Source organism: Corylus avellana, chromosome 3 (assembly GCF_965113065.1).
Source record: "Corylus avellana chromosome 3, dhCorAvel1.hap1.2, whole genome shotgun sequence".
Lineage (NCBI taxonomy): Eukaryota > Viridiplantae > Streptophyta > Magnoliopsida > Fagales > Betulaceae > Corylus > Corylus avellana.
The window spans coordinates 33,949,467-33,965,908 of record NC_142492.1 but is presented as its reverse complement, the minus strand read 5'-3'; the positions used below and the strand labels follow the sequence as shown (position 1 = coordinate 33,965,908).

General features: G+C 36.6%; 3 protein-coding genes across 3 annotated transcripts; 1 reads left to right on the top strand and 2 right to left on the bottom strand.

The window, feature by feature from the left end:
* The first annotated feature begins 1,049 nt into the window (after window positions 1-1,049).
* Window positions 1,050-2,772, top strand: LOC132174872 (RING/U-box superfamily protein). Its single transcript, XM_059586601.2, has 3 exons — window positions 1,050-1,263; window positions 1,364-1,430; window positions 1,595-2,772. Exons 1-3 carry the CDS (start codon window positions 1,189-1,191, stop codon window positions 2,485-2,487), a joined length of 1,035 nt encoding a protein of 344 aa, XP_059442584.2. The 5' UTR covers window positions 1,050-1,188; the 3' UTR covers window positions 2,488-2,772.
* Window positions 2,773-5,052: 2,280 nt separating this feature from the next.
* On the bottom strand, window positions 5,053-7,961 carry LOC132173423 (protein EDS1B). Its single transcript, XM_059584925.2, has 3 exons — window positions 7,534-7,961; window positions 6,137-6,889; window positions 5,053-5,918 (listed from the first exon to the last, which is right to left on the bottom strand). The coding sequence occupies exons 1-3, from the start codon at window positions 7,882-7,884 to the stop codon at window positions 5,184-5,186; spliced, it is 1,839 nt and encodes a 612-aa protein (XP_059440908.2). The 5' UTR covers window positions 7,885-7,961; the 3' UTR covers window positions 5,053-5,183.
* Window positions 7,962-9,434: 1,473 nt separating this feature from the next.
* Window positions 9,435-13,821, bottom strand: LOC132173545 (protein EDS1B-like). The gene is made up of 4 exons (XM_059585061.2): window positions 13,174-13,821; window positions 11,157-11,936; window positions 10,044-10,275; window positions 9,435-9,955 (listed from the first exon to the last, which is right to left on the bottom strand). Exons 1-4 carry the CDS (start codon window positions 13,522-13,524, stop codon window positions 9,468-9,470), a joined length of 1,851 nt encoding a protein of 616 aa, XP_059441044.2. The 5' UTR covers window positions 13,525-13,821; the 3' UTR covers window positions 9,435-9,467.
* Between the last annotated feature and the right edge of the window lie 2,621 nt (window positions 13,822-16,442).

Sequence of the window (16,442 nt, the reverse complement as noted above, 5' to 3'; positions counted from 1 at the left end):
TTTGCCAATTTCACGTGACACAAGATTTAACATTTCTGAAGTTTAGAAAAATTATTTTTTTTAAATGTAGGTCGCATTTAAAAAAGTGTTGTTTTTTTTTATCATATTAAATATTATCAATTCCTTCTTTTTTTAATAAAAAAGAAAAAGAAAAAGTATTTCTACTTTTTATTTTGATATTATAATATTAGTTATCAATTGATATGGATAATCTTTTTATGGTACTGATTACTAGTTATAAAAGTATATTAAATATTAAAGTAATATGGGCAACTTTTGGTTCTACTAATCACTAACAAACTTTTTTATTTTCTTTAATTTTTCATGTGTTTTAAATGTTTTTAAATGCGTATTTTGACATCTAACACTAAAAGTGAACAAACGTTCATCAACCTATTAGTTCTATTAGCAAACCCATGCAATTTTGAATAAGTGTATGTTTAGTTTAGCAGTTTTGAAACGTATGGTTTAAAAGATTAGTAATTTAAAACCCAATATTAAAAAAAAAAAAAATTTATTTAAAACCATATATAATATTTGTTTTGATTTTGAGGACCATCCGATAACCACGAGCGATTGATCGGATGGATGCGATGAAAAGGTGATAAAATCCACAGGCAGAAACTGTCTAATGCATTACACCGTATACCATTTTTAGATAATAATACCATTTGTTGCCCTAATTAGTTGGTGCCAACAGCCTAATTAATTGCCACATCCCATGGTTGGAAATCTAGGTAACTTTCAAGTTTGTAATTCGGAGAAAATGGCAGTGCTTTACCGTGGCACTCAAGAAAGAAAAACAAAAAATGGTGGACAGAAATTTAGACGTCGTCGTTTTACTCTGCTCCAAACTCTATCTGTGCCCTAAGTTACTTTACAAATATAACCTTCACACGAAATTTTGTTCCCAAAAATTGTTTAAACGAAATGCGGGTTATCCCACCTCCACAACCGCGGAAATTAACAAGAAAGCAGGGGTATTTCCGTAAGATGGGTACTATATATACGAAGTCGGCCTTCAGATATCAGATTGTGAAAAGGCCGAGCGAACGAAGCAGAGGAGTTTCCGTTATCCATTCAATCTCTTTATCTCTCTAAAATCCTTCTCTCTTCCTCTCTCTTTTCGCGAATTAGGGTTTTTCCGAATCTCTCTGCTCTTCGAATCCGAATCCGACCGTCTCAGCCATGAGTTCCGACTCGATCACTGCCGCTTCGGTTCCCTCGGCCGCCAACGCCAGGGATTTGGGCAAGAAGAAGAGGGTGAGAATTCAATTCCTATCGCTTTGTACAGAAAATCCATTTTTAATGTGTATTTTGTGTTAATTTTTCTTAATTTTCTGTTGAATCGGGGGATTTTCAGGCCAACAGGTCCGCCAAATTGAAGCAGTGCAAGCTTGATGCTCGTCGCGAGCAATGGCTTTCTCAAGGTACGCCTGCGATCTCTTATTCTGTAACCTATGTATTTATTTATCCCATTTCATATGTATTTGTGTAAAAAAGTATTTCTTTGATTTTGTTTATTTCTTTGTTTATTTATTTAATTTTGGTTTGTTTAATTGATTATCGGATTTGCGATTAATAATTGGGTTAGGCACGGCAAAGAACAGGGGATTCAAGGAGGAACAGAGCGGCGGCGTTCAGTGCGGCAAAGGGGGCAACCGGGCGTTGGAGAATTTGGAAATGAGTTCCAGGGGCGAAGATATGGATCGATCGATTCATCAAGACAGCGATTTGGACTCGCCGTCGAACAGTCCCACCAGTGCTACCAGTAGCGTCCTCGGCGGTGCTGATTCGAGTACAAACTTCACCGGAAGTGGCAGCAGTGGAAGCAGTAGCAGTAGTAGTAGTGGTGGGTGCTGTTCGGGGTGTATAACGGAAGATGAGGAAGGTGGAGGAGAAGATGATGGTGACGGCTTGGATGATTGGGAGACCATGGCTGATGCTTTAGCGGCGGACGAGGACAAGCCCCAAGGCCAAAATCCGAGTTCCGAATCCGAATCCGTTGCCCAAGTTGTTTCTCCGCGGCAAGTGACCGATGGGACGGGCCTAAGAGATGGAGATTCGAAGCTGGAGTGTCCGAAAATGGTTTCAGGGGCTTGCGGGAATAGCCGGGCGTGGAGGCCGGACGATGCATTTCGACCTAGGAGTTTGCCCAATTTATCTAAGCAGCAAAGCTTGCCTAATCCGGACCGGCATTATGGCGGAGGAGGGGTTGCGTGGGCTTCTAAGAGTGTGGTGTCTGCGCCGACCTCGTGTCCTATATGCTGTGAGGATTTGGATGGCACAGACTCAAGCTTTTTGCCTTGCTTGTGCGGATTCCGGCTCTGCCTTTTCTGCCACAAGAGGATTCTTGAGGAGGATGCGCGTTGTCCCGGCTGCAGGAAACCGTATGAGACTGACCCTATCGAGGCGGAGGCAAGTGTAAATGGGGGCAGCCTGACATTCCGGTTGGCTCGTTGTTGTAGCATGATCACGAGGTCTTAGGTGGAGTCTCTGTTTTCGTCCATTAAGTATATTGGGTCTCTCTCATTTTGCGTGTCTCGTGTGTTCTGTTTAGTCTTAGGCTCTGTTTCTCTCTTTTTTAATAGAGGTAGATGTTGGCATAGGGTTTTGAGCACCCGGGAATTAAGCTATTATCTTATGAGTTTGGTTCTTATATGAATGGTGCATTCGTTGATGTAGAGGACACATCTTGGTATGTGAATAGATAAGGTGGTATAGAAATTCAATACATAAAAGATGATTACAATATGATTTTTCTTTTTTCCTGCGAATGCTGTTCTATTTTTCACTGTTTATGTGGACTTTCTATCTTTATGTTATATTCTAATGGCCTTTTTGTTTAAGCAGTTCTTTTCGTAGGAGATGCCTCTGCATTTTAGCTTGTTACATTTTTTCAGGCAATTACCTTTATTGCTTTCTGAGGCTACGGCTGATTGAAGCAATACTTTGAAGAATGGATTTTGGTTTGAACTCAATAGGTTATTGATATGGCTGCAATTGTAAACATATTGAGGTCAGCACTTCAGACTTTAATTATTGGGGGATCATGTTTTGTATGGAGACCATACAATGTTTAAACCTAGTTTCTTTTGACTTGCATCACGGTTTGAGGTTTTGAATTGAATGTCATGTCTAATTTGAATGAAAATGAGCTTTTTATATTTTTAAACTACTGGCTTGTAGTTTTGTTTGCATTTTTATATCTCCCAGCTTATATTTTGGTATTCATTGCCTCATTAGTCTACAGTGGACGGTGGAGGTTTCTGGGAGGTCTTTTAAATTTATTTGTTTACTTTGTGTATTGAGAAGTGAAGATTTTCTTATCTAAATACATGCCTATGATTAAAAAGTGATAATTTTAAATATCCAGTAGTGCCCATTCATTTATAATTATTGAGTATTGTTTCAGTTTTCATAATCATTTGAGATGTTCTTTATTTGTACCATTTAGGTGAGGGAAGTGTCATTGACAGGTAAAACCAATTTCCTTGATATTGCCAAGTTCCATTGTGACATATTAGGTTATTAAAACTGTAATTATTTTGCAAATTACATTTTGAATTTTTTAAACTAATAGCTCATCCCATGGCTTGCTTTCTCGTACTCTACCCACCTTCCAGATTTCTCCTTTTTACATGCTCCTACTGAATCTCCCCTTTTATTTGGTTCCAAATGTCCTTAAAGACTGATTCTCACTCTCTTTCTTTATCTGTCTCTCTTGGTTTATTCTCTCTAGGCTTTGTGTTGTGACTTCTCCTCTGGCACTCACGGCCACTCACCATTTATACCATTTGCCATTTGTGTCATTCATCATTTGCTACACCGTACAGTCATGCCTGTAGTGTAGTGTTGTCATTATTTAAGCAGGAGCCCAGGAGAGGATCTTTTTCCATCGTTATCTCCTAAATTTTAGGTATGAGTGGTTTTTTCTTTCATGACTAATTCCTATTTGATTATTATTATTTGAGGCTTTACATATCCCATTTTACTTGGTAGTGCTGGTTACTCGGTGAATTTTTAGACTTAGTTTGGAGGTTTTGTTGAATCATCGCTGTTGTAGTATGAATATGAGGTTTTAATCAATTCATAGGGTCTTCGCAAAAGAACTCCTATCAATAATAAAGAAATCAGAATTAAAAATAAAAAATCAAAGAACAAGAAAAAGAGGACGAGGAAGATGGAGTTTTGGCTTTATGGGGAAGATGATGAGGAAGAGAACAAACAGGGAAAAGAATGGTATTCATTCAATTGGAGAGTTCTATATGCTTTACATTGTGCTTTCCTCTCGTGTATATATTGATCATGGTTTGTAGTGATCTATGTGCAAGGCTACTCTCTGCAAGCACTTAGGGATTAAGGGTAGTGTAAGTCTCCACTTTTAGATGGGAACAGCCTTGTGGTTATAACATCCTGTCTATCTGAAAAGAAAAGTATTTATTTATTTATTTTACTGATGACATTTTAGCAGTGTTCCATGGTGAATTATCTCCTTGATGTCCATGGTGTGTGGCGGGTACATGGAGCATGAAGGCGGGTAAAGTAGTTCTTGCAACCTTTTTTAAAATTTTTTTATTTGGGGGTACTGTTTCACTCGTACTTGTATTTGGTTTGCTCTGCTATCAGGAATTAGGATAATTACTCTGCTTGCTGCAAGGGGCAGTAGAGTTGTATTTGTTGTAAGTACTGTTGTTCTTTATGTTCATTTTATGGATTTAGCTTACTGGTTTCTCCCCGCTCCCTCCTCTGAAAAGAGCAGTTTGATTCAATGCTTTCTTAAAAGCTGATTTTCTAAGTGTAGATGTAATGCGTCGGTGTTGTGTATCTCCTCAATTCCTATACTAAACTTAAGGTGGATTTTAGCAGCCTCTTTCAGGCTATATAAGCATGGAATGATGAGTCAGCCTGTATACAGTCTCATTCTTATGTTCTTGATACTTAAAGAGATTCACAAGGTTTATTGTGTTCAACATCTAGAATGGATGATCTTTTGATTTTTTGGATAATATATAGAAGGATGAGCATGCACAAAACTTAATAGATGAGCTTCTGTTGCTTTCAACTCTTTTAACTTCTTTTATTTCAAAAGAGTAATAGCTAGACTGCATTTAGCACACACAATAACGTATTTCATATTCAAACATATCCAAGAAGGCACCGACCTCCTAAATCACCCTTTCTTAATGGATTAAGTTATTGAATGCAGAATCCTTCTTATGCTGGTCAGGGAGTGTTTTCCACCACTTCACAAGGATGGATTCCTGACAGAGGAGGACATCCTTATCCTTGCCCAACTCTTCGCCATTAACCCATTTCTGTATATTTCTTTCTAGTTGCAAAACCCTTGGCTTGACTTGTTCAAACCCATCAGGGCTGCTTGTTTTAGTGCGGAGCTCCTCTACCTCTGCCCAGAAATGCGATTCTCCACTGGATTCAGCTTGCAGCTTGTGAGCATGCTCATGCCATCTTTGTGTGTATATGTATCGCTTTGGCCTGGGCTTCCTTGGCTTCCCAGGAGTACCCAAATAGGGTCCCGACTCTTCGTCCTTCGAGTGTCTATAGTAGTTGGCAACATCTAGGGGCTCAACAAGGCGACGAAACCTCGTTCCGAGCTCTACCCAATCTTCCTGGCCCTCAAAATCATCTGGGAGTTGGTACCTTTTTAACATTTCGATGATTTCATCCCATATACTTGCTAGCTCAAGCCTATTCACATTTGCTTTGAAGTCATGGGGGCTGTTGTGAAGTCTGAAGGCATCATAACAGCTCATTAGGCGAGTCTTACAGATCACTCGGTAGGATTCTAGTTCAGTTATTTCCTTCTGGATCTTCTTGGTATCTATGCTATCCATGTTTCTCTGCTTTCGCTTCTCAAACTCGACAGCAGCAAGAAGACACAATCTAGCTCTCGTGCTCTACAATTTTCCACACACGATAAGATAAATAAGCACAAATGGTCAAGAGAAGAGAAGGGCTCTATAAATTTGAAACACTTTCAAGCATCGACGTACTTTGTTCTTTTCACTTTCTAACAACACAGAGTTCTAATTAAAGAGCCTCAAAAACATTTTGGAATTTGTTCGAACGCAAATAAAAGATTTTGGCAATAACAAGCGACAGAAACAGAACTCACCAACCCAAGGTCATTTAAGGCCGAGTTAATTGTTGCGCTGTCACTGCCTGTGGCCTCTGCAGAATATGAGAGGGTTTCTAGTTTCTCCAAGTCAACCACATCTTGCATTTTTTTCAACTCATTTTCATACCCAAAATGTTGATCAAGACTTGTGCGGGCTATCTCGTGAAGCTCCGCTTCACTGTTCAATTGAGAGGAGTAAAACAATAGCTGCAAAACAGCATCTGAGTTCCTCAAGACCACCGGTTTTCCATTCCCAGTGCAGAAGAAGTATGTCCCAAAGGGCTTGTAAGGGCTTAATGCAGTGAAGTTGGTTACAGTTTCCAATAGCAGATTCGGGTTCGCCATGAGATTGCAGGCAGCATGGCTTGCCACGGACGCCGCGTTCGTCATGACGGTCCTATAAAAATCCGGAGCCTCCTCGGGTTTGTTAACGGATTTTGTAGCAAAGAATCGGAGAATTGACTCAAATTCTTTTTCGATTGATGGGATAGGAGCAAGCAAGAGTCGTGGGACAATATCATATCTCATGACAAAATGTATGAAGTAAGGAGCCCATTTCTCTCGCCTTAGAGCATGTGAAAATATGCGGTTACCAGTTAGAGGACTTCCAAAAGTCACACACAGAGGTGGGCTTGTTTTATCAAATTTGCAATTGTCCAAGAACCAAAGTGTTGCAAGGATGGCCATTGAACCACCCAAGGAGTGTCCTGTAAACACTATTTGCTTCTTGTCTGTCTCAGCTTTTTGCACCTGAATTATATATATATATATATATAATTCCCCAAAATCAATAGCTATAAATCTATTTTATTTACATAAATTTGTTATTGTTCAACTTATTATGAAATACTATACCAAAAAGAATGACACATTAGAAAAGAGTTTTTTAATATATTCCAGTATAAACCCTCTTTGTTGTAGTTAATTTCTCCATTACCTTTGATTTAACTCTTCATTTGTAACTTGCAAGAACCTTAATTTTGTATAAAGATTCTTTATCACTCCGAGATGAATAAATAAAATGCGAGATAAATAAGTCTTACAAGAAAATTAAGTAGGTGATTTCTATGTATATAACATATGTTACTATTCATTTGAACACAGTACTAAGAGCAGTAAAAAAGTTCATAGTATTATCATTATGGGTTTCTTATATTACTATCAATAATTAATCATTATTATTATTATTTTAACTGCAAAACCAGTAAAATCCGAGCTCTTAGCCAATTCTTCTTTAAAAAAATGTTAAGCTTGTAAATAAATTTTACTAAAAAACTTTTTACAACGTTACAGTTTTTTTTTTTTTTTTTACATGGCATGAGTTGATTGGCTAATGGATGAAAACAGCATGCCACGTAGGATTGAACAAAAAAGCAAGTTGTTTCTCACAGTACCTTCTCTTTGAAATCTGAAGCCCCCAAGATCTTCTCTTCAAATCTCCGCAGAAAGGCGTCGTTAACGGTGGCAACTTCATCGTTGCCTATGCTTCTCAGAGAAGGAAACTTCGGTGGGTTGTCCGGTCGATTGATCTTAGTCTCTCCAAAAGGTTTTTGAGCAAACCAATCGGATACCAACCAAGATCCAGGAAAGATGAAGAAGTAGGTGTCCGGTGAACCACGAGATTTTTCAAGAATATACGGCTTCGCCGGTGGCTTGTGATCCTTCATGGCAAAAGAACAAGCTTTATTGATTACCTGGTCGTCCCTCATTCTTATGATGTCTGCAAACCTTGTTCCACCGGCCATCGTTTTTGAGCTTTTTTCTTTTGCAATTTGCAGGCTTAGAAACTTTTTTTGCTACTTCTTATTTAAGCTGATGGAGCTTTGAAGAAAGGAATCAGTTTTTATTTGACGAAAATACCCAGTAACCATCTGGGTGGATGGTGACCTTTTTTGTCATTAAACCATCATAGGCCCCTAGACAAAGACTTTGCTTTTTGGTCTTTTTGGTCTTTTTGCCTTCTATTTTGGGCTGGGTATGGTGTTATTGGTATGCATCCTTCGCTTCACTTGCCTTGAAAGTGCTTGGTGCGATGTGAAACAAAAAATTGTTGACTTTTTGAGTTTTTAATTCTTTTATTATATGGTATTTGTTTATTATTAAAATCATTCAATAAACATTATTAACATAAAGAATAATTTAATTATTAAGACTATGATGAGATCGATGCAAGCGAGTGAGAGCATAGATTCCTAAATGATTAACTTGTTAATTTATAACTGAATTTTAAATATAAATGAAATTAATTACTTAAAATATAAACATATTTTATTATTTCCATATAAATGTTTCTAATGCCTTAAGCCCTGCCTAACCGTCCAAATTTCTAATGATAAGGCTTAAGTCAAGGTCTCCCACGAAGTTTCCTTCTTGTGTGGTTGCAGGTTTTGCAATAACCTGAAATTGTTAGGTAGGTGCACATGAGAGGAAAGAGTAATATGTAAGGATACTTTTTATATTCATTTTATCAGGTTAATGTAATGTGTTTTCTGTCATTTTTCATATTAACCACTTGAAGTATGTCACTTGAATCAATATGAAATGGGTATCAAGAGTCAATTTTTAATGAAGTTCTTAAGCCACTTAAAGCTCTTAAGCATAATTTGTCCAAACCTCATGCATAATTTCTAATGATTTTCTATTAACAATTTCTCAAAATGCTTCATACATACAATTATCTTTCTAAAGCTTATTACCAACATAAGCTCGGCTCTCAATATAGACGAAGTTTCGTTCATGATTTACATACTAAGTCTTTAGATTTAAGTGATTGTTTCTACTTGTAAAGCATTTTATCTTACAAATAAAAAAATTTTAATGGGAACAGTCAAATTATAACACATGCATGTCACCTATATATATATATATATATATATAGAGAGAGAGAGAGAGAGAGAGAGAGAGTAGAGATTTACGGCTGCCAAGCGTCGGCCATTTTTTATTATTTATTTATTTATTTTTAATTGAAGAGGAAATAGGTTACAAGGGAATTATGGATGACCGAATCCATTTAAAGTGGTACCTTCCACCCTTAAGTTTTAGTTTTGAATCAAAAAACAAATTTTGAGGCATTAAAACCCAAATATTAGCTCATGAAAATTTAGCTAACAAAAAACATAACAACAAAATTTTCATTTCCATTTTTTATTTTTTTTATTTTTAGAGGCAGCCACACGCGTTGGACGACGCTTGACTACCTCAATTTGGCAGCCGCATAGACGGACTCATATATATATATATATATATATATATATATATATATATATAATCATAATAATTCATATACAAAACCAAGTAGGCTTCAACCGGGTAAACCTCCATTTCCTTATCAATTCTTGATAAGTCCAGAAATACAAGACTCCAATTTATGGTGTTGAGGGAGTGTTTTCCACCACTTGACAAGAGTGGATTCCTCCAAGAGCACATCCTTTTCAACCTCTCCGCCATTAACCCATTTCTGTATATTTCTTTCCAGTTTCAAAACCCTTTCCTTCACTTCTTCAAACCCTTCTCCGTTGCCAGTTTTAGCTTGGAGCTCCTCCACCTCTGCCCAGAAATGGGATTCTCCACTGGATTCGGCCGGCATCTTCTCAGCATGCTCGCGCCATCTTTGCGTGTATCTGAATCGTTTTGGCCTTCCCTTCGTCGCATAAGGCCCCGTGTCTTCGTTCTTCAAGTGTCTATAATAGTTGGCAATATCCAGCGGCTCAACAAGCCGGCGATATCTTGTTCCGAGCTCCACCCAAGCTCTCTGGCCTTCAAAATCGTCCGGGAGCTCGTACCTTTTTAGCATGTCGATGATCTCATCCCATATACCTGTGTTAGAATATAAATTAAATAATTAACTTCATTGAATTCTCATAAAATTTTTTTAAGTTTTTAGGATAATCGGTGATTTAACGACCTGTTAGTGTAAGCCTCTTCAAATTGGCATCGAAATCCTGACGGTTTTTCTGAAGCTTGAAGGCATCATAACAGCCTACTTTTCGTAGCTTACAGTAGGCTCGATAGGAAGTCTCCAGTTCATTCATTGCGTTGTGGATATCTTTCTCCTTGGCATCGATGTTTCTTTTGTTCCCCTGCTTTCTCTTCTCTAACACTCCCGCAGCACGAAGACACAATCTAGCCCTCGTGCTCTGCAATTTTCCACACACACAAATAAGCACAAATGATCATGAGAATTGAGAAAGGGCTCTAAAATTAACGTTATATTCTCTTCATTGGCATATAAAATTAAATGATTAAATTTATCCCATTAGCCACACATAGGAAAATTTAAAATACTTTCTAGAATGTTACAAATCAAAGCAAAAGTCGAGTTCAAACTATATCTTCGTCATTTACCTCTTACTTTTATTGAATATCTTATGTATTGGACAACACTCATTGTTGGGAAGAAAATATCTCACCGTGGCCCCCACCTACTTGCACTTATTTACAATATGCCCTTACCCACTGACCATATGACATGTGTCCACCTTTTTTGCACTTAGGAATAAAATGAGAAAAATGGGTCCTTCTTCCTTCCATAAGTGGAGGGGTATTTTTGTCTTTTTTATTTTTTGATGGGATAACAATACATTTCCACTATAACTAACTGAATATTCTCATGTTCAAATAAACTAGAAAGGATCCTAATTCCTTGTATATCTCACTCTCAACACACACTGATTCATGGATATTATAGGCAAATTACCATTATATTTTTATCCACATATGAGATGCTAACTTAAGTATCTAAGAATCTTCGGCCCCAACCGAAGACCCTCTAACCTTGTCCTTATTTTGCAGGAACACCATTGTTATTAAGGAATTCCTTTCATAGCTCAACCATGAAAAAAAAATCGTTGGGCTAGCAAATTCTTGGACCGAAAAACGCTGCAACACCCATTAAGGGAGCAGTGATTTAACACTCTCTTAAAAGTCTTTTGCAATTCAAAGTTTGAAAGAGCCTAAAAAAATTTGAAATTTGTTTGAAAGCCAACAATAACAAGAGACAGAAACAGAGCTTATTTACCAAGCCAAGGTCGTTTAAGGCCGAGTTAATTGTTGCACTATCGCCGCCGGTGACTTCTGCAGACAACGGAAGCGTTTCCAGTTGCTTCAAGTCAACCACATCTTGCATTTCCAAACTTTCTTGCAATTCACTTTCATACCCAAAATGTTGATGAAGGCTTAAACAGGGTATCTCTGCAACCTCCCTTTCACTGCCCAACTGAGAGGAGTAGAACAAAAGCTGCAAAACCGCATCTGGGTTCCTCAAAACCACTAGTTTTCCATTCCCAGTGCAGAAGATGTACGTCCCAAAGGGCTTGTAAGGGCTTAATGCAATGAAGCTGGTTACAGTTTCCAAGAGCATATTCGTGCTCCCCATGAGATTGCAGGCAGCGTGGGTTGCCACCGACGCCGCGTTCCTCATCACAATCATATGAAAATCTGAAGCCTCCTCCGGTACGCCGCCGGCGGATTCGTTTGTTGATTTTGCAGCGAAAAATTGGAGGATTGACTCAAATTCTTGCTCGATTGATGGGATAGGAGCAAGCAAGAGGCGTGGGACAATGTCATATCTCATGACAAAATGTATGAAGTAAGAAGCCCAATTCTCTCGCCCAAGAGCATGGGAAAATATGCGGTTACCCGTTAGAGGGCATCCAAAAGTGAGACACAGAGGTGGGATTTTGCTGTCGGATTTGAAGAACTTTTCCAAGAACCAAAGTGTTGCCAGGATGGCGATGGAACCACCCAGGGAGTGCCCCGTAAACACTATTTGCTTCCTGTCTGTCACAGCACTTTGCACCTGATATTATTATTGAATGTGAGATAAATAAGTCTTACAAATATGTGAAGCGATTTAATTTATTTTTATACATTTTATTTTGAGGGCAAAGAAATAGATAGTGTTTGTTTGATAGAATTATTTGTAACACTACAACTATCCTACAATGTCAATCAATTCTTTGATTTTTTTTCTTGAAAAAACTTTACTCAATCCCATCGGAATTGTCATTACTTCTACAATATCGTCTTAAAGTCCAATTTCTCTCAATGTAGTATATCCATATTTCAATTGTTTGCAATTTCACTCTCTGTTAACTTTTTCCTTTTAGGAAGAAAAAAAAAATTGCAAAGATTAAGGCGTTAGTCCGAATTTAATGATATTTGCAAAAATACCTATGTCTCAATCTTTACAAATAAATAAATAAATAAATATTTTTTCTAAAAAAATTGGGTATTTTGAAAATTTTGTTGGGATCTAACAGATGGGGCATTGAAAAAAATTAAAAGTTTGATACACTGAACTTTATGAAAGACATTGCAAAATGGGTGACAATTCATAAGGGTCAGTAAAATTTTCTCTTTTTTCTTTTAACAAAGACTGATTCAGGGTTAGTCGGATTGTCATGTTAGCATTGTGTGTGTGTGTTACTTCTTATATGAATACATTAAGATGACAAATGAGAAATAATATTGTTATATTAGTATCAATAATTAAAATTATTATATATTTTTAGAGTAATACTAAGTACTATATTTTCATCTTACAATTGTCCAACAATATTGCTGCAACACTCTAAATCAATTATTGAATTTTTTTTTTTTTTTTTAATTTACTAAAGATTGATCCAAATATTTCTTGGGAGTGTCACATCAATCTTATTAAATAAAGAATTATAATATATTTTTAAACTGCAAAACCAACAAATTTCAAGCCTCTTGCCAATTCATGCATACTTTCAGCTATTAAAAAGACTAATCAGCAAACGAGTCTTAATTGACATGGCCGTATGTGATTGGCAAATGGATGAAAACAGCATCCTACATATGTTCGACAAAACATGGAACATATGTCGACAAATTGAGAAATACTAAAAATTCCAAAACTTTTTTCTAAATTCTTATTCCACGTTCATTTATAATAATCTAAACTTAGTTATTTCTTCAGCGGACCAGATCATTTGAAAAAAAGTTGCATTTTTCCGGCAAATTATAGCAGAAGAGAAACTCATTGCAGAAAAAAGAAGCAAACAGTGTACCTTATCTTGAAAATCTGAGCTCCCCAAGATCTTGTCTTCAAATCTCCGCAGAAAGGCTTCATTAACGGTGGCCACTTCATCGTTGCCTATGCTTCTCAGAGAAGGAAACTTCGGTGGATCGCCTGATCGATTGATCTTGGTCTCCCCAAAGGGCTTTTGAGCAAACCAATCGCTTACAGACCAAGACCCAGGAAAGCTGAAGAGGATGGTCTCTGGTGAACCAAGAGTTTTCTCAAGAATATATGGATTCTCCGGAGACTTGTGAGCTTTCATGGCACAATAACAAGCTTTATTGATTAGCTGATCTTCCCTCAATCCTATGATGTCTGCAACCCTTCTTCCACTGGCCATCGTTTTTGAGTTTTCTTCTGCAATTTGCAGGTTTAGAAGCTTTTGCTGCTTCTTGTTTAAGCCGATGGAGCTTGAAGAAAGGAATATGATCAGTTTGAATTTGACGAAAATACCCAATACCCATATGGGGTTTTTAATTAGGAGACCATAGGATGAACAATGGGTGGATGGTGACCATTTTGGTCATTACATAATTATTGACCAAGACTTTGCTTCTTCGTCTTCTTGCCTTCTTTTTTGGGCAGGATACGCAATATGCATAGTGTGCTTCACTTGGCTTGGAAGTTGGAAGTGATTGGAGCAGGGAAATGAATGGGGTAAAATCAAACTGAAAAAAATGATGACTTTGTGTTTTTAATTCTTTTATATACTACATGTTTGTTATTAAAAGGGCAATGTTATTATTCGTACACATTTATCACACTTGTTGACTTGATAAAATGAATATAAAGAATAGTATTACTTAGTAAGAGATATTTTACCCAGTTAAAAAGCACAATTATCTATTTTAGCTATTCATTTTTTAATATCAACTCTAACAGATCCTTTATTTCATTCTCTATTTTTTAAAATATTATTTTTTAATCTTTCTTTTCTTTTCTTTTTTGGATCCGTGACTGCTTTTGCATTATCTTGTAAATTGCAATAGAATTGATTCACGAAGCATAAATGTGTGTTATTTTTATTTATTTATTTTTAGTTTGTCAATTATATGCATGCTATTCACTTTTTTTTAGGGAATTTTTAGTGATTCAAAAGACTTAAATTTGTATCATAAATTCATGAACAGAGAAGAGGGAAGAGAGAGAAACGTTGAGGGAGGGAGAGGAGAGAGAAACGTTGAGAGGGAGAGAGAAGAGAGAGAAAATAATGTGAAAATAATATTTTATTTAACAATCTAGTGTGCTACAGTAAATAGCAATATGAAGCTATTCACTATAGCAGTTAATGTATAATAGCTAATATCAAGCTATTCTATTAGAGCAAAAAAATGACAAAAATAGTTAAATGTAACTAATATCTCTCTTTTAACTACACTGCTAAAGATGTTCTTATAAAAATAGTAAAGTCGATGCGAGCGAATGAGAGCATAGATTTGTGTATAGCATGAATGATTAACTTTTGTTGATTTATAATTGAATTTAAAATATAAATGAGATTAAGTAGTTAAAATATTTGATATTAGAGATGTAATTTGAAAATAAGAAATATAAACATATTTTATTCTATTCATAGGAATGTTTTCTAATGCCTAAGCCTAACCCTCCAATGCTAGGCTTAAGTCAAGGTCTCCCACGAAATTTCCTTGTTGTGGGGTTGCAGATTCCAAAATGACTTTCTGTTCTGAGAATGTTAGGTAGGCAAACGTGGGTTCATTTAAAAATTGTTATTCTACTTACAAAAAATAAAAATAAAAATAAAAATTTATTCTTTTCCAAGTTGGCATAGAATAAAATGCTCACATTATTGCTACAAGGTTGAAGACCTTCCTGCCCCACGACCCAAATACAGGAAGGCCCATGATTTTTGGGCTGGACTTGGTCCAAAAGTAAGCGTGCTACTTCACCATCTCCTTTGAGGGCCTGTTTAGAATTGCTTTTGAAGAGCCTAAAATTTGTTTTTTACACTCAAAAAGTCCGCTTAAAAAAAAATACTCGTTTAATAAAAAAATTAAAAGCGTTTTTAAGGGTCCAAAAAGTTTTAAAATGGCAAAAACGTACTTCTAACAAAAATTTAAAAATAAAGCTTTTGTCCAAAAACTCTTTTTGATTGAAAAGTACTATTTTTCAAACGCAATACCAAACAGGCTTTGAATCAACATTGTGCGTAGTACCTCCAACAAAAATGAAAAGCCTCTTAGCTTAAGTTAATTGGACGTTAGAATGGTTTTGGTAGTAAGAATTTAGGGTTTTAGGCTATATATTAACTTCTCAGAACTGATGCTTAAGTTTAGTATAAATGGTTTGAGATTATGGGTTTGACTCCCACTTCATCACACATATTTCTTCTGCTCGATTCCACCTCCAATATTTTGGGGACCGAGGGTGGGCAAAAATGACTCCATCGTAAACTATCGAAGGCCATTATGACTTTCCAATGGAGGTGGAGGCAAAAAGAGAAAATTAGCTCATTTCTGCCCTACTACTTCTAATGCCCACCCTTGATTTAACCCACTTATTGGGCGACTTTTTAACTTTGTCCCTCTTTCTAAAGAAAATAGTTATCTTTCCTTTTCATTGCGCCGGTACAAGTTTAGTGAGGCCGTCACTTTGTAAATGTTTGTATAGCATTGGAACATGTGATTGAAATAACTATTTCTCAATTGCTTGACTCTAAATTTCATACAATGATAGCATGTTTGGGATTCTGATTGAGAAGTCAAAAAAAACGTTTTTTTGTCAAAAGTGTATTTTTGTTATTTTTGGGTTTTTTAATCCTTAAAAGCGCTTCAATTTTTTTTATCAAACAAGTACTTTTTTATTCAAAAAAACTTTTAAAGTGTTAAACGCACTTTTAAATTTCACAAACGCACATTCAAACTGTCCTTGACACTTTCAAAACACCTATCCAAACAAAATAAGATCTAAATACGCTCTCATAGGCACCCGATCCCCATCCCAGCCTAAAAGCCATCAGAGTATGCTTGTTAAATCTGCTAGTGTGCCTAGTGGCATGAACAGTCTCTCTCTCTCACGCGCACACGCACTCACACGACAGACAAGATTTTGCTTGCTGATCTCGAGAATGTTGATTCCTGTGTCGGGGTCCTCTTGTGGTAGTTGAGCCTATTTTTTGGCCTAAAGCATTTTAAGGTGGTTGAGTCTTCAATGAATAGTAATAATCAGAATCCAGTACGGTTGGTGACTAGTTATGACCAAATAAAGAAATAGTACGTACAGGCTTAGAAAAAAAAAAAG